Genomic DNA, 19,109 nt, shown 5'->3' with positions numbered 1-19,109 from the left:
AACCCTAAGGTTAGCGTTAACGTTCCAAGTTAGGGTTTAAGAGGAAATCCGCCAGGACTTCGAGTAGTTATTGAACAAAATTATGTACCAAAACTATTTACACCTGATTGCAAGCTTTTGTGTTTCTGCTTCAAATATCTTATTGAAAGAAATCTTTTCTAACAACACAAAATATCGAAAACAAAGTTCGAAGTTCCACTGAATTCCCATGAATCGCTTAAGAGATGTGAGCTTTTGCCCTTAGCTTGTGAACTTTGAATATCATTTTCTCAGACTCTGATCAGAAATTGTTGTACCAGAATTATTTCCACCTTATTGCAAACTTTTTTGTTACTGCTTCAAATATCTTATCAAAAGAAATCTTTTCTAACGACACCAAACATCGGAAACAAATTTCGAAGTTCCGCTAAATTCCACTGAATCGCTTAAGACGAATTTACAAAATAACCTTGTGAACGTTGAAATTCATTTTCTCAGACTCTGATAAGAAATTGTTGTTTATGTTATCACAGATAATTAACTTACATCTTTACCTTTTATTAAGGGTAGGAAATAACGCAATAGGATTTAAATTATTCTGGTACTTGATTTTTGTCCAACTTCAATAAATATTACTCCACTTCCTAGTGGATTCCGTCTTAAGCGCTTAACCCTAAGCTAAGGCAAAAGCGAACCCCGAGACTCAGGGTTGGGGTTAGCGTTTTAAGTTAGGGTTACAAAATCAAGTTAGGCTTAGCGTTTCAAGTAAGGGTTAAGATCCGAGTCGACCTCAATTTACAATATTACATCACACGATCTAGATCTACAAGACACTGCGCGCGTAATCATGACAAGATCGCACGCACTTTTTGACCGATCCATACGTGCATATTTAATGAGGTAGCGAAAACAAATTTGCGATGGCAGGTAGCGCTCCGGCCACTCACAAATATCTTATAAGTCTAAAACCAGGTCACTTCTCGGCAACTTTTTCGCGGCAGCATCCAAGCGGACACTGCAAAACTCGCCTTGACAAAATTCCCGGCAAGAAATGCTCGTTTTAGGCTTTTATTCTGCCAGGCTCTAAACTATTGTCCTTCAACCACCTGGCAGCCGCACTTACACTAAAACTAACCAAAGGCTTTGATTTTCAGGAACAAACGGCCATTTCTTTCTCTTTTCTCTCATGTGACACCTATCAGGTGACATCGCGTCACAATGTGTTATCCAGTCCTTTTTTTAAAGCGAATCCTCAAAATGGGAGCTAGAAACTAAAAGCATGGCTCTGACACGTTTTTCAACCTCCCCTGACAGTTAAATAACGCTAGAAGGAAAGATTTACACGCGATGTGTCGAAAAACTCATACTGCTGGCTGACTGTGGAGAACGTAAGCTTTGCAAAACGCCTTTGTTCTTTGCATACGTAATTTCTAAAAAACGAAGCTAGATCCAGCGAATTTGAATACAGATCAATGTTAAGCACACGTAAACGAACTTGCGTGTGAAATTTGGAGTTGTTTGTGACAATTATTAATTTGGCCAAAACTCGAAGTGCGTTTCTTGCCTTGCCCCTTCAATTGTAAACTGTAATTTTTGGGGGGATTATAACACAAAATGGATAAAATTATGCTTAATTTATTATAAATTAGTGTATACCACACAAGTGAGTAGTCGCTTGCCATGTGACATGTTTAGTAAACACGACATCCACAGCATGTTTTTGTTTTGTGTCACGTCATCTCGGGTCACGTTAGAAATGAACATTAGTTATGAAGTGAGATTGCATTACATTTGATTATCGAACGCTTATTTGGAAAAAAATGCGAAGGTTGGCACTTCATCGAATTACCATGAGGTTGCTCGAAGAGCCTTTGATTTTTAGTTAAAATGGGAACTGATTAAATGTATATTTTTTTTGTATAAAATTATTTTTCATAGATTTATGGCAAGATGCTACGTAAAAACTAAAATCTTAATTTAAGACGCTTCGTCTTATTTCAGCACCAGAACAATAGCTGAGAAGTTACGTCAGCTATTGTTCTGGTGCTGAGGTAAGAAGAAACGTCTTAAGGTGATTCCACTGAATTGCATTGCGCGTCCTTGCTGCGCATAAGTTTTGGCCTCATTAAGCGCGCGCACGAGCGCGTGCGCACACAGAACATTGCGAGATTCCCTTCAGGCTAAGATCGGTAGGGAAATAAATGGTCGTTTTCTCTTTAACGAACACGGTGACCCCCATTTTTTCGACGCTTTTGCTTGTTTACAAGCTAAAGTAGGAGAATAGGGGTTATGTGAACAAAATTTGGAACCACATATTTGTAAACTCTCTCATATTTGTAGACGTGTCATGATAAAACTGACACCTTGGAAACTGTAATCAAGACTGGTATGGAGCTTTTGCTCCCCTTAACACCAAAGACTGTCATGACCAACGACCCTCCATGGATCAATAAACAGTTAAAATCCCTTATCCGCCAGCGCCAAACAGCTTTCGCTCGTGGAGATCTGGCTTCTTTTCGCAGTTTGCGAAATCGTGTAAATCGTGTGCGCAAGTCGTGTCGCACAAAATACTATGCTTTTAAGGTAGAGCACTTGAGGAATTGTGACCCGCGCTCTTGGTGGAAAGAAGTGAAGACCCTTGGGGGCACAAAGTCTGCTACTCGATCAGATCCTATGTCTGTCCTAAGGCACATTGACACAGGACTTAATTCTGGTCCTACTACCCTTGCTAACACGATCAACAAAGCTTTCCTTGATCCCATGAGCATTTTCGTGCCTCTGGCCCCGGACGCTATCACAGATCACCGCCACTCCAATCTACCTTTGGTCTCTGAACACTGCATATTCAAAAAACTCTCCACACTAAACCCAGCCAAGGCTTCAGGACCGGACATGATACCATCCTGGCTGCTGAAAGAAAACGCGGATTTGTTGGCCCCAGTTGTTACTGACATCATCAACTGTTCTTTTGCCGAGGCCCGACTGCCGCTGACCTGGAAGCATGCCGATATTGTACCGATACCCAAACAGGTGCCTGTGTATGACGTAAACAGGCATTTGCGGCCAATTTCCCTAACACCTGTACTATCGAAAGTGGCGAAGAGTTTGTAGTCGATCAGCGAAAGTGGACCCTCGGCAGTTTGGTACCGGTACTATTCCAGGTTCAAGTACCACAGAGGCACTCATCAGTATGACGCATGCGTGGAACTGTGCCACCGATGGAAACGGGGCTACTGCGAGGGTAGTGCTATTCGATTTCAAGAAAGCATTCGATCTTATTGATCATAAAATCCTGATCCAAAAGCTTCGCCTCTTTGACATTCATGAGGCCGTCATCGCTTGGATCTTCAACTTCCTATGTTGTCGCAAACAACGAGTGAAACTTGGTCAGGATTGTTTTTCAGAGTGGTGTGATGTCCCGGCAGGTGTCCCACAAGGGACCAAATTGGGCCCCTGGCTCTTTATTATAATGATCAACGACCTTGATGTCCCTGGTATTGAGTTATGGAAGTATGTCGATGATACCACGACCTCTGAAACAATACCCAAGGGACAAGCAAGCAACATCTAGACCGCTGTGGACACTTTTGCCTCGCGCGCTAGCTCTGACAAGTTCCAGCTAAACGAGGCTAAGTGCAAGGAACTGAGGATTAGTTTTAGTACCAAGAAGACTCTCGAGCTTGATCCTATTATTATTAATGGCAGGCAAATTGATATCGTTAAGTATGCTAAGATTCTGGGCGTAACCGTTTCGAGCGACCTTAAATGGAACCATCACATCGTTGAAGTTGTTAAGAAAGCTAGAAAACGCCTGTATTGTCTTTCTCAGTTAAAGCGTTCAGGCCTAGGTCCTAACGAGTTAGTACAGTTCTATCGTACCTGCATTCGCCCTATCACTGAATATGCATGTCCAGTTTTCAATGAAAGTCTACCTGCGTATCTTTCTCGTGAGCTAGAAGCAGTGCAAAAGAGGGCGATGCGCATCATTTTTCCGTTTTTTACGTATGAAGAAGCGCTCGACAAGGCAAGTCTAGTCACTCTGTCAGGTCGAAGACAAGCCCTGACGGACAAATTGTTTAACAACATTTTAGAGAACAATGACAGTAGGCTGAGGAATTTACTGCCCCCACGGAATCTTAGTAGTTATAACCTCAGAAAGTCACGCCAGTTTAACCCTGTTTTTAAGACTAATAGATTTAGAAATAGTTTTATTGTCTCTAATGTACTTAAGTTTGGATTTTAATCACTCTTGTATAGTTCTTTAAATATTTTTACATTTTATCGTTAGTTTTTATAGCTTTATAAATTTGTAAATATGGCATAATTCAACCTTTTAGGTTGCGAAGTTGTATCACCATCTCTCAACTCTCAAGGGACTTTTTTAATTTCTCAAGGGACTGTTTTAATTTCTCAAGGGATTACTTTCCGCTGTGGGTGATCACTTGCGATCTTGTGGAAAAAACGTGACTTGTCACATTTACAAACGTTATATAACAATTTTAAAAGTGACATGTCAGCTTTCTTATCTCAACGCACGTGTGTCTGAAAGGCGTCTATAAAAAGCGTCGCACAAACAATGGATTGCGTAACTAAAACACGAATAAATAATCACTAGCACTTACATCGTTTAAAAATTACAAACGTCAAAAACAAACCATACCAAAAAACTCGCTCTTTTCAAAGATATTATTACTCCGGCTGGAGGCCAGGAGTAGTAAAATGGGCTTGATTTCTTTGTAGTCACAAATCTGCAAAATTGCGCAATCGAGTGACGTAATCTCAATTGTGCTTTGCGTACCATCTGCTTGACCTCGACAGGGAAAAGTCGCCATTGCAAGTGAAGTCCTTGATGCGGAGACTTTTGTGCCACGGAACGGATTACAAACTTTCAAGGTCTTGTTTGTTATGCTAAACACGTAGACTTCCCTCTCTGGGGCAAGTACAGATTGCTAAAACATTGGTAGTGTTTAGAAATCCATCTTTCTTTCGGGGCCTGTGAAGACTGTGTCGCGACGTACTTGTCAGTGTGTTTTGAATCGTTTTGAATACAAATCATGGACTTGATCAAGGACTTTCTGCGGCTTCTCGAGACTTCAAAAAGCAAATGTTATGTATATCATTGCTTTGAATTTTAGATGGCATTTTTAGAAGGATCAGTAAAAGTAGTCAAGTAAAAAAATATAATGCAAAAGCCGTCCGCTGCAGTACAAGAAATGCTTTTGCGTGAATAAATTTAATTTAGCGTGCAAGGGTTGTTTCACAATTTTTTAAAATTGACGCTTTTAAGACCTTTTCAATACATTTCTTTGCTTCATCTTCTATGGAAATTAATCTGAAATAATGTTTCTTTTAAGTTTCTTTCATTTGTCCATCTTTAGTTCGGTATTTTAGGTTTTGAAGGGTCGTCGATCTTTGTTTCGAGACAGGCGCGGTGTTATCTGATCATCTTTCAACGGCGACCAGACTTTGGTTTTGTGTTTAATAAAAGATATAAAAAATTACTCCAGTACTCCAGAAAAATGCAAACAAGTAGTTTCATTAATAGTTAAGTAAATGAAGAGCGTAGAAAGTATTACCAATTTAGTTTTTGGAAGGAACCATGTAGTTTCAGAGTTGTGTAAACAATATTCTAGTCTCCTTCGCAGCCGCTATTTGGTGGTCACGCAACGCTTCCGTGATTCGTAAATAACTCGCGAAAAACGCTTTTCTGCACCAAGAAGTACCACATTGAGATGGTTTCATATTTTGACAAGTCTTAATTAGCGAGTCCTTACTACAGCGGAACAAAATCCCGGTTTAAGACGTTTAACGATTCCCCGATATAAGGTTTCGCCAGTCCCTTGGTACATTGTTTTTTATATCGGGGTTCCACTTTATTGTCTAAGTTTACTGATCATTTTGTTTATTTGTTTGCATTTAAGTCTTCACACTTTAAAACCACGTCTATATTCCTAGTTTTATCTAGGCAGCTTTTCTTTATTTTTTATAGGGAAGATATTTTTTTTACAAACATTGTCTTTGTTATTTAAGTGTTTGATAAATGTCCAACGAGTTAAAACAAAAGAACTCTTTGTTTTACTAGCCAATAGGTCTCTGGTTGGCACATTAATAACAATAGGTGTATTTTATTTCAGCCTCTTATACCCGGGAGTTCCGATACGTACCCAATTCCCTCCCTAATCCTCCACCCCTTTGTCACTTCCAGGGCCGGAGTGAACGCTCTTCTAGCGTCTTGTTGAAGTTAAAACAAATGCAAGAGATGGGGGCTTCTTTTAGCTTAAAAGCGGTTAAAAATTAGGCCAAATTTGGTCGCTACATGCAAGCGCCATTCTATTTCGTCATCAGCCTAGGTCGTTAGGGACGTGACTTCGCGTTGACAGCAATGTTGCATGAATCGGCTTTACAACATGCGATCGTATCTACGCAGTTTGAGTGGAATTTCAGTCAAAGACAGCAAAATTCTTTCGTATTTCATCTTCAAATATAATTCGAAAGCATTCACTGTATATATGGCTTTTGTTTAATCGTGGGTCTTGATATCCGACCCTCGCATAGCCTAGACAAAACGCAGCTTGAGTGTAACGATTTGTTTACGCCGCAATTATATGCGCAATGTTTTCTCCGACAGTAGTCGGAAATATCCGTATTTTTTTTCGTGCTTTTTCGTGGAGCAATCGTAACGATACGGCCTTGAACACATTGAACAGCGGTCTACCTATAACAATTCAAATATGCCGTCGCAAAAACAAAGCGTCGAACGCATATTTTGCTGTTTCATTTGCTAATTTCGCTGCCGTAATCGACTTCCTCGAAAGGTCCTTGCAATTTTAAAGTATAGAATTGTCAGATCTCGCTGAAATTTGCACTGTTTATTTGTGTAATGTTAAGGAATATGTGTATAAATACCCGGTGCGGACGAGCCATTTTTGACAAAATTATATGGCTGCATTTCCTCCGCGAAGATAGGAAATTGTTAAACTAAACTACAAAGAAACTGTAATGATAAGTTCAAAGAACAATGCACAGGATAAACCTTCGACTCATACTTCATGCAAAAACGTCGGTATCTCGAAGAGACTTTGATTTAATGCATTAATTTCAATGTCATACGGTTACTCTATAATATATCGCGATTTAAAGAAAGGTTTAAAATTCTACATTGAAATATTTTAATTTTAATGCCGTAATAAACGCATTTTTAGCTAGTGCTGTTGGCGTGCGCACGAAGCAAATCTTTAATTTCTTTCATTATATTAATTTCTGTCAGTCCTGTACAACGAGAATAGTTTTTGATATAAGATCAAAGTCTATTTTGAGGGGTAGACTTATACTTTAATGCAATAATGATTTTTTTCTCTAGAAACAATAGTTCCCCATTCGGATTACTGGGGTTCCTAATATATACCTTGCGGGTCGTATATTTACTATAATGCCCATCCATTTTACACAAAAACTAGCGCGGTGACCCCCATTTTTATTTCATTTTTTTATGCTTATAACGTAATTGTAACCTGGACCAAGTTTCAGAAAATTTTAATACTCCTTCTATTTCAGTGGAATCACCTTAAATTGAGATTTTAGTTTTTACGGAGTGCGCAATTTTCACACACTACTTTTTTTAGGTACTGGTAACTTTTATTGTTTTGTTTGGTCCTTAGTGCGAGGTGGTAGCAGCCGACAAGGCAATCAAGAAACTGGAGAACCAAGGTGAGTTACGGGTTGGTTCAAAACGTGGACCCCTTCATTTGAAAGTGTAAACGAGGTAAGTTTCTGAGTACGCTGTCAAGTCATTTGTAAATGACTGGAATGGCGTCAAAACATAACGGGCTTTGAGTTTCATTCATTCATTATTGTTTACTTGAACTCAAGAATATTACCATATTCCGAAAGATTTCGGAAAGCTTTCGGAAGGTGGCCAAGCGTAGTCATTTCACGCGTGGTGCACAGGAATTCGATGTTGTGTTCAACTCGAAACAATGGGAAATCCCAGAGCACAAAATTATTCAAAACTACGAGATCGCTTCAATATTTACTATATTTTGTGTTTATGTTAGACAACCTTAGAAGTTTTCAATGAGCATGAAATTCAGGGATTGTTTAGTGTACTGACCAATTGCCACTCTGTAAAATTTTGGAGAAAATTCATCTACGAGTTTTGAAATAATCGCTTATTTTTGCGAAAGTAGGCGTAAAATTGGTAAATAGAGGTAAACATTGAGCTTTACTATGATTCATATATTTCATATTTTTCGAAATCGCGCAAGTCTACCTACTTCTTACGGTTTGGATATCGGATATGGGACATTTTAAAAAGGAATGAGGGCTAAAGCCTCTCAAAAAACATCAAAAAAGAAGCAAATTTCTTTATATGAAGTCTTGTCTTTATTCTACGCATAAATTATACCATCTAAAAAGGAATTCCAAGATATTTCAAAATTCCTCTTGTAGATTTCGCTGAAACTCCGCAGAGTTGAAGGGAAACACCCAAAGTATACGTAGCGTGGAGGATCTCGAGAGAAAATGCGGTTACGGGCTAAAATTCGATTCGGAGCAAAACCCTGTGTGACGTCATTGTCACGTGATATTCATTCCGATCCCCCAAAAATGTATATCATATTGCAGTTCGTTCTATGTGTAATCCATGTGATATAGTGGATATGTTATTAACATTAATCCCTTTAAGTATTAGGGTTCAAAGTTGATAGGTATCGCTTTGTGTTTCGAACCATTTTTAAACAATTTTCCATCAGGTGTTGCAAAAAAACATAGTGATTCAAACCTCATTTGTTGATCACAGTTTCTAACATTTTTAATGATCTCCAACATCGTGTGGTATATCTTTTTATACCATGCCATAGAAAATACAGCCAATCAGAATACAGGAAAGCCGTTGTATATTCGACGGTATTCAACCCAACCTTCCCATAGTGCGCTGCGACTGTATTCTCGACGAAATTTAGTGAGCGTATTTTCTATGGCATGGTATAAAATAGTTACACAACACTTTCTCGTGGTATACTATGGAATATCCCACTTGTCACTCGTATTTTCTTGGCATACACACTCGCCTAAAGGCTTGTGTGTATACCGAGAAAATACAAGTGAATCGTGGGATATTCCATAGTATACCACTCGAAAGCGTTGCATAACTAGTATGTATCTCACTCTTACCATCTCCCTACATGGGGCAGCACTTCACTTCTATTATGGTCCAACCATGGGGAAAAAGGGAACAATGAGGGTCAAGAAGGGGTCCAGATGGGGGGGGGGGGGGTCCAGATAGGGTCCAAAAAATTGTTGCGTGACAATTTCTTTTCCATTTTTTTCTTTAAAACGGACCATATTTCGGAAAGATTTCGGTAAGCTTTCGGAAGGTAGCCAAGCGAAGTCATTTTACGCGTGGTGTACAGGAATTCGATGTTTTGTTCAACTCGAAACAATAGGAAATCCCAGAGCACAAAATTATTCAAAACTACTAGATCGCTTCAATATTTACTATATTTTGCGTTTATGTTAGACATTCTTAGAAGTTTTCAATGAGCATGAAATTCAGGGATTGTTTAGTGTACTGATCAATTGCCACTCTGTAAAATTTTGGAGAAAATTCATCGACGAGTTTTGAAATAATCTCTTTTTTTGCGAAAGTAGGCGTAAAATTGGTAAAAAAAGCTAAACCTTGAGCTTCACTATGATTCATATATTTCATTTTTTTTCGAAATCGCGTAAGTCTACCTACTTCTTACGGTTTGGATATCGGATATGGGACATTTTTAAAAGGAATGAGGGCTAACGCCTCTCAAAAAACATCAAAAAAGAAGCAAATTTCTTTATATGAAGTCTTGTCTTTATTCTACGCATAAATTATACCATCTAAAAAGAAATTCCAAGATATTTCAAAATTGCTCTTGTAGATTTCGATGAAACTTCGCAGAGCTGAAGACAAACACCCAAGGTAGACGTAGCGTGGAGGATCTCGTGAGAAAATGCGGTTACAGGCTAAAATTCGATTCGGAGCAAAAACCTATGTGACGTCATTGTCACGTGATATTCAATCCGATCTCCCAAAAATGCATATCATATTGTAGTTCAGTCTATGTGTAATCCATGTGATATAATAGATATGTCATTGACATTAATCCTTTTAAGTATGAGGGTTTCAAAGTTGATAGGTATCGATAGAAAAAAACTGGGTCGAGCCACCTTAAGGTCGCGGGGGACACCTTAGGCTCATCATTATGCATTTATTTAAAGCGTATGCACGAAGTGCAACGACTGACAAAGTGACATCGACAACTTTACGAGATATTCATGACTGGATAAAAATATGCGGGTGCGTGCGCGTGATTACTTTGAAAAAATAAATTCCTGTTTCTTTGATATTTTAACCAAATTAAAACAACACTGGCGATATATGTTTATATAGATTATAGGAAGTCTATGAGCTAATTTTTATTCAATTTGTTTTCGTTTCTGCAACTCAGAGTTATCACAATAATATTCGGCATAAACAATCATAGCTAATCATGTCCTTCATAAAAACGCATTGTTCTCACTATAAAAGCGTGGGATATAATTACCATAATTACATCTCTCCTTTGGAAACTGATCGTGTTTTGGTCGGGACACCTTCGGAAAACTCAAAGTTTGGACTTTTCTGACAATTTTGTGGCAGAGAATACAGCGCAGATACAGACCTTCATGACTTGCCACTGCAGATAGGTAAACTATGGACATTGTAGTGTGTCATAACAGAGGCGGAATTTTAAAAGAGCGCTTTTAGAAAGAGGTAGAAGGCATTAAATTAAAATTTGCGCATTTAAACCGCCATAAAATGGTGGGAAATTTTAAATTAAAAAATCCCCTTCTGTTATGACACTCTACAGATATTGACTGATTAGTTTTTGACAAGATCACAGTGTGCTGTCTCCTGCTCGTTCCGTAAACTCTGCCACAAAATCATGTTCTTCCCAATTTGGCACTAACGTGGCTATAACATCGCCGTTAAGTATAATCTACCAAATAAAAGACGACTCACATAATCTTTTATCATTTCTTTATGTCTCTGCAGAATTTGAGCTTAATCGCACCCATAACAGCCGAGAAAATAAGCGTTTTAAAAGATGCAGGTCAAGCAAAATTTCGCATCATGAATTTATTCATGCTGTAGGTATCCCCCGCGACCTTAAGCCTCGAAAAAATCTTTAAAATGTGTTTGCTGTGTAATAAAGTTAAATTTTACTAAATTTCTACCATGGTAAAAAAATGCAATTTTACTGTCACATCAGTAAAATATATAGTTAATGGAACGTGACGCTCGTAATCAGTAAGCCTTTCATGGCGGCGTTGTTTTCAATTAAGCTATTGTGTAGGCGCAAGCTCCCAAGGTCTAGCAGACTCTGAGATACATTGTATTCTAGCTCAAACATTATGACTTTGTTACCTTTAGCATATTATAACGATGGATAGCATTGGCCAAAAATATTAAAGCACTATTCTTGGCTAAGAGTATACACATGTAATGCCAAGCTGTCCAGTAGTACAGCTCTTTCTACTGGCTTTCCCAGGAGACAAGCGCCTAGCTATATAAAGCTCAAACAAACTGTTCAGAGTTCACTTTGGTGTTTTGTTGTACAGGGCAGTTAGCACTTGTCATACTATTGTTAAAATAGGTTGGTTTGCTATGTGTTATTAAATAAACTTGGTTCACTTCTATGTGGTGCGGTTAAGTCTGCGCAGGGACTTCCCCCAAGCTTCTTGGCTTAATACCGCCCGCTTCCAATACTCTTGTCCAATCCAGCACGTGCTGTCTTGCAGTCAGCTCGTAGTGCTGGGGAGATAAGTGAGGTTCTTGTGTCACGCAATCTCCGGAAGTCACACAGGCTTACCTAACGCAAGGCAGTGCTCCCCCATTAACGCCAACTTGGGTCATTGTTTGTTTTAATTAGTAGTTTGTGTGATAAGCAAACAACAAGTTACAGCTGAAAGGAACAGTTACATTAATTGAAAACAGTGCAGAATTTTCACAAGCTGATCAGCCATATTTTGTTGCCTGATATATAATTAACTTTTGGGCGGATGTCCTGTTGCTTGTTTGCGATGCATAAAAGACCGTATTAGCTAAGGATACCGTTAATTTTAAAGTGATATTCTTAAGGAATATGGAGTTATTAAGCTACGAAATACACTACCATAGTGGGTGAACCGGAAGTGGGATAATATTCACCAGCATCCAGGTGTTGTTGTATACCTTAATAAATCAATAATTGTTGTTGCGATAGAGATCGCCTTACTTGCGATGGGTAGCACAGTTAAGTATGTGCGTGCTTGTGTATGTTTTATTTGGTTTCAAGATCTGTATAGAAAGCTATAACTTTTCGGTGGAAATGGCAAGTGGCGAGTCAAGCGTGTTAGCGGCCGTAGTTTATTGACCGAGATTTGTTCGAGGAACGTTGCGATGATCTTTTAGGTGATTGCGATGAGAGATACACCTTGTTATCTCGTGATTGCGAGTTTTGTGTTTTGAGATTCGGCCGGAGTCAAAAGTTATGAAGCCACAAAATTGGCATCCGGTAAGCAGAAACGGAAGTAGTGATTTCCAGACATAGCAACGGTGTCGTTACTTGACCTGAATGTACCGACAACTGTAATTGCGATGGATATCTACACACTTGCGATGGATATTAAGTACACCTTGATATGTGCCCGCTTGTGAAGTTGCATTTCATTTCAATTTATACTTGTAAAGAAAGTTATAACCTTTTGAAAATGGCATGTAGCAAGTAAAATGTTGAGTTGGCCATATTTTGTTGCCTGAAATATAATTGACTTTTGTGCGGATGTCCTGATGATTATTTGCGATGGATAAAACACCGTATTAGCTAGTTAATAGCTAATACGCTTTTCATTTCTGTTTTTTTTTTCTTACGAAATCAGTAGCTTTTCAGGCCCTTCTAATTTTTTTTTTGTCAACGGCTTTGTTGACTTGCTTCGACTTTGTTCGTTTCATTGTCTTGATCATGATCGATCGGCGCGAGCAAGTCCGAAGGCCGGCCGCGCTTCTCCTTGAAATCCTAACTCGAAATAAACTCGACATCCTGGCTCTAGATTGACCTCTAAGGATAAAGAAGATATACATGCCCTTTATTTTGTGAGATATATTTAATGTTTGTTTGTTGGTTAGTTTGTTAAAAAAAAAAAACAGAAAAAAATCTTGTTACGCCGTTTCTCATTCCGCCGTTACGCCGTTACGCGTTCCGCCGTTACGTGGATTACTAACAACCACAATGCGGTATGATTCTTGTAGAATCCGTGGCGTTAATTTAATTAGATTTAAACGCATCAGCAGTCTAAGAGAAAAACAAAGGTATCATGTTACAAACCTTTGCACGAAAAGCACAAATATCACGTTTGCTGCTTCAATACTGAACTGAAAGGTGAACTCATTTGACTTATTCTCAAGCGAAATTACCCTGGAAAATTATTATCATGCTGTCGATTGATTGGCCATATTGCATTCTGTACTGTCCTTTGAGTCTCTGAGTTAGTTACCGGTCTACGGGATTCCGCCATAAAGCATTGCATCGGGACTGCTGAGTTTTTTCAGGGGCGGCGCTTATTAACTTTTTTGTTCCAAATGCGGTGCTTATTCAAGGGCGACTCTTATTCGGGGGCGGCTCTTATTTGAGTAAATATGCTTATTGTTTCTTTTTTTTTTCATTTTTAGAAAAGTGATGAGGCGGGGAGTTCTCATGACCATGTTACAACAAGCTGCCGTTCAGTTGCCCATGTGGATGGGAAAAACCTCTGAAAGGTAACCTGTATATATACATTTCGCCGATAAAAGGTTAAAAATAAAACTTAAGGTAAAAGCTGTTAAAATTGATGCTAAACGTTTTCGATCTGTTCCATCATCATCAGATCTCTCATCATCATCATCAGACTCTGATGATGATCGAACAGATCGAAAACGTTTAGCATCAATTTTAACAGCTTTTACCTTAAGTTTTATTTGTAACCTGTATAATTATGTTGTGGTTTAAATTTATCTTTGACGTAAAAAATTCCAAACCATTTTGATTTTTATTTCCTTTTGTTTCAGAAATATGTGAATGAATATAAGACAATGAAATATAATAATTAAACTGGTTTGAAAAATCTTAATCCAGTGATAAATTTAAACCGCAAATAACAGATATACCATATCCAGTGCTCAACACTAACGCTAGTACACTAGCCCAGGACTAGTAAAACTTCATGCTGGGCTAGTAAAAGTACGTTTCTACTAGCCCCTGGAGTAGTTAATCCTGAACCAGTTTTCACCAGGAGACCACATACTGCATGAAGAAGCATATCTGCAGGATATCTGTTGCCGCAATTCAGTGAGAGAAAGATGTACTTGTGCTGACTCAAACAAATATAGCGCTGAAAACGCTTGTTTTTCGTGCAATTTTCTATGCTGATTGTTATTATAATTTCAATTCGTGAGGTATTTTTGAGCCTTTTACATCATTTTTCTCCTTTTTCGCAACCACGCCTTGGAACAAGGTTGATTAATGGCGGCCGTAAATTCCCTGGAATAAATGTTATAATAAAACGACTTCTGATGTTCGTAATACAGTGCAACCCCGATTTAAGGTCGCGCGGGACCCTTGCTCATTAATAAATTCATTAGCCAAATTTCTTGACGGAGTGCTATCTTGTAAAGCTTTAATTTACTACATTTTGAACATCGATTCCTCTAAAATTTAACAAGGGTATTCGGGGATGATGGAATTACCTCGTGATTGTCCTTATACTGAGAGATGACCGTTGTCTGTGATGTTACAAACCCATAAAAGTTTAACTGCAGATAATGCGATTTTGTGTCCAAGTTTTCAGCTAGTACAGCGCACCAAATTAAATGATTATATAGCCTAGTGATAAATCATAACTCCTTTTGTGCTATGGCTAGAACGAAATTTTCGATTTCAAAAACTGCTACAAGTTAAGGGCTTTTAAGAGAGCAAAAATTTGAAATCTAAACTTTGAAACGTGCTATCTTCATTTTGAGAAGAAAATTTAAAAATTTGCTCTAGTCATAGCACAATAGAGTATTTCAAGTTTACGTTCCTCGCGAATCAACTATTGAAATTCTATATCGACGGAGAAAACTTGGACACAAAATTGCTAGCCTGCGAATACAGCCGCCTCTCATTCGGCTGTATTCGCAGGCTACAAAATTGCAGGTTTTGAGGCTTCCGAAGACCTTCCGAATCAATGTTTACAACTGAACGTGTGATATATTCAAAGCTGTGAATCTAATTATGATAATTCCCTATGTTCCAGCGCACGTGGCACAAAGCTAAGAACAATTACTAGTAATTACTTGTACAAAAGAGTTTAAAAACAAACATTCTCATGAGTATTTCGTTGGTTGTCGGCTTCAGTCGTCCGGCAGTTCGTGCATACTCTTTAAATAAATACATACTAATGATTGGAAGGGTCCTGCGCGACCTTAATGAAGACAAGTTTCATTCAAGAATAATTTAGGTTTTAAGAACTTTATGGCAAATTCACAAGAAATAAAACACGTTTACTTCCAATGCAACCTTGTGCCGCGCCATCGCGTCTAGTTGCCATTTGTTTATAATTTTACGGAAGGCTTCACGGCTGCAATGTTTTTCACGTCGAATGTTTTGTTTGCCGACTACAGAACTTTTACAATACAAATTTAAGAACTGGTTTTATTTACGAAAACTCTTGCCTGAATTTCAATAGCGACCAGAAAGAGACGTCTGAAATTCAGGCTACTGAAACTCAAGATTTTATATTTAATACTTGCCTCTGAAATAATTATTGACAACATTCACTTGCAATGGGATCATACTTTGATTAGGCGGAGCAGAAATAGTTCGGACGGTTTGGAGTTTGGAGTTGGCGCCGGCGGAGTCAGTAATATTAGAGAATCTAAAGAAGATTCCTTTCCAGTTTCCATATCTTCGACTCTTGTGTTGGGCCTTTTGCTGACAGCGTGTGCGTTGTAAGCAGGCGAGCCCTGGGAGGCGAGCGTTACGAAAAACACGTTTTTAACAAATCTTCGAACGAAAACGCTCATTACAACCGTGTCAGATTGCTTCCCCTTTATAAACTTCAATTTGATTGGTTCTGATAGTACCAAAAATCTGATTGGTGTGACAAACAAACATACTTCACTGACTGATTACAGGGCCTAGGGAACATCACGATGACTAAGAGCTATTTTTGAAAAAATAATCCAAAAATGAAAATAAAAAAATTGATCATAGTGCACGTGGCACTTTAAAGTGTTGATACAATTTAAAATAAGGCCCACACTCGAGCTGGTCTTTTAACTGCATCTTAATTGATTAATACACTGTCTATGGTACTTAGCTAGTTTATAACCTACCCGGAATTTTTTTGTCGGTAAATCGTTCCAGACTCGCGCGGTCCAGCCGGCTCCTTGGTCACGGTCAAGCAAGATTTGATGTTTACTAGCGATCACTCATATTTACGACTGAATTTTTAATTTAGGAGTATAGTGGGTAGCCCAATGGCACTCGCACAGTTGGTTGGTCCATCAGCTGTAAACATTTTTTGCAACTCCGCTGACCAGCAGATATACTTGTAGAAAGAGTGTAGCAAGGCGGCCGTATAAAAGTGGCCTTTGAAATTTAAAAGGGGTTTACAAGAAAAACCGGAGGAAAAGAAACAAAATATGGCTGACAATTACGTGTAGAATTAAGTAATCGACTGCTAAAAAAGTGAACATTGAGAGCCATTAATCAGCATTAATCGATCGATGACTTTCATGTCTATCTTTCGAGCTAGCGTCGTACATGAAGGAGCATTCGAAAACTAAATCGGGTTTCATCAACAATGGATCTATCTAGAAACCAGAGCGTTGGCTAAAATCGAGTGCGTGGCTGCTTCGCAAGAAAAGGAAAAGCTTTTCAGATGTAACAGCACAAGTACATTTTTACCTGAATCAGTCTGTATGTTCTGATATATTTATTTACGGCTTACATGTAAATTATTCTGCAATGATACCTACGGAGCGATATAATAAACAAACAATTTTAGTGCTACGGGTTAAAAAAAAAAAGAAAAAAAAAGAAAAAAAACTGTCTCCTCTGGGATTTGAACTCGCAAACTTGCGCTCCCCATCCAGATACCTACACGAGTGTGCTAATCAGACATCCTCAGTCACGTGAGACGAAAAAATAATAGACATTCCGCTGATTATCTGTTATCATGTGCATCAAAGAAATGTTTGAATCACTTGCTGCTCATATATTATCAAGGAATGAAAACTAAACTTTAAACTTGGTGAAAAAAATTCAGTTGTGGCTCGAAGAGCTCTTTGATTAAAACATGAACACTCTGCCCTTTATTTAGAGTGAAATGTATATTTTGTGTCTTTCGAGTGTTTTACCAGAAGAGAGGACTGAATAATCACATGGCGAAACCAAAGACCGCTTGGACACATCCAAGCTATTTAAAACTACCAGTACGTCAGACCCATTCCACGCAATCGCTCGCCTGTAGCTGTAAATAATCATTTACCTATTTTTAAAATATTTACGAATACCCTGTGCTCTGTTTGTGTGAAATATTTATTTTTGTGTTATTCAGGGCATGTACTAAAACCCGAAACAACGAAACAAAACCACCGAAACGAAACGAGCAAAACCACCGAAACGGCCGAAACGAGCGAAACGAGACGAAATCACCGAAACAAGCAAAACCCATTACAATTATTGAGAGCTAACCGTAAACAGGCTAACCGGAGTGCATAGTAGGCTAACCTAAGTGAAACGTAGGCTAACCGGAGTGTGTAGTAGACGGGGTGTATAGTACGGTATTAGTTACAGAATTCTTGAAGTTTTGCTTGTTTCGGTGATTTCGACCCATATTTTCTCAAAAACCTACCGTACAACCTATTATAAAACTTTCACAATGATATTTAAGGGGTGAACAACGTCCACAGCCAAAATTTTGAAAAAAAATCTGTAAGGCAGATTTTGAGCTAGTTCATAAATCGGCAAAATATCACATTTTCCTATTTTGCAAAAAATCTGTCTTACAGATTTTTATATTATTTTTTATGAATGATAAGTCAAAGCCAATTTCTTATTTCTGAAATTTTGAGGTAGGGTCGTATGGGTAGATTTTGAGAAAAGCGCCGTTTAAACTACTAGTGCCAGTCCCCTCTTAAGCACTCGGCCGTTCATTTAACCTGTTTATTAGCATTTTTATTTTCCAAATATCGCATTAGATGGTTTCAGGATGTAATAAGCAGTGATAAGAGAAAGACAAAACTTTTCTGAAGATTGTACGAGAGAATTTAAGGTTGGACTGATTTGCGCTCTCAAAACTGTATTAAGCCACCTTAAGTATACTCTTTACTTTACTCTCTTAGCTTAAAAAATGGTTTAAACGGATCTAAAAATATAATCAAAGTCTCTTCGAGATATCGACGTTTTTGCATGAAGTATGAGTCAAAGGTTTATCCTGTGCATTGTTCTTCGAACTTATCATTACAGTTTCTTTAATGTAGTTTAGTTTAACAATTTCCTATCTTCGCGGAGGAAATGCAGCCATATAATTTTGTCAAAAATGGCTCGTCCGCGCCGGGTATTTATACACATATTCCTTAACATTACACAAATAAACAGTGCAAATTTCACCGAGATCTGACAATTCTATACTTTAAAATTGCAAGGACCTTTCGAGGCAGTCGATTACGGCAGCGAAATTAGCAAATGAAACAGCAAAATATGCGTTCGACGCTTTGTTTTTGCGACGCCATATTTGAATTGTTATAGGTAGACCGCTGTTCGATGTGTTCAAGGCCGCATCGTTACGATTGCTCCACGAAAAAGCACGAAAAAAAATACGGATATTTCCGACTACTGTCGCAGAAAACATTGCGCATATAATTGCGGCGTAAACAAATCGTTACACTCAAGCTGCGTTTTGTCTAGGCTCTGCGAGGGTCGGATATCAAGACCCAGGATTAAACAGCCATATATACAGTGAATGCTTTCGAATTATATTTGAAGATGAAATACGAAAGAATTTTGCTGTCTTTGACTGAAATTCCACTCGAACTGCGTAGATACGATCGCATG

At 38.4% G+C, this 19,109-nt stretch overlaps 1 protein-coding gene across 2 annotated transcripts in view; it reads left to right on the top strand.

Moving 5' to 3' along the window:
- LOC144647390 (SAGA-associated factor 29-like) overlaps nucleotides 1-19,109 on the top strand; it is a 50,472-nt gene that overhangs the window by 20,973 nt on the left and 10,390 nt on the right. For both annotated transcript variants that reach the window (XR_013569582.1, XM_078507196.1), the window contains exons 5-6: nucleotides 7,638-7,686; nucleotides 13,703-13,789. Coding sequence is in view for 1 of the 2 variants with exons in the window: in XM_078507196.1 (XP_078363322.1) it covers nucleotides 7,638-7,686; nucleotides 13,703-13,789 (136 nt within the window). In the remaining variant the exon portion in view is untranslated. The remainder of the gene's footprint in view (nucleotides 1-7,637; nucleotides 7,687-13,702; nucleotides 13,790-19,109) is intronic.

The sequence above is a fragment of the Oculina patagonica genome, chromosome 3, assembly GCF_052425735.1.
Source record: "Oculina patagonica isolate OP01 chromosome 3, crgOcupat, whole genome shotgun sequence".
Taxonomy (NCBI): Eukaryota; Metazoa; Cnidaria; class Anthozoa; order Scleractinia; family Oculinidae; genus Oculina; species Oculina patagonica.
This window is presented reverse-complemented; position numbering and strand designations above follow the sequence as displayed.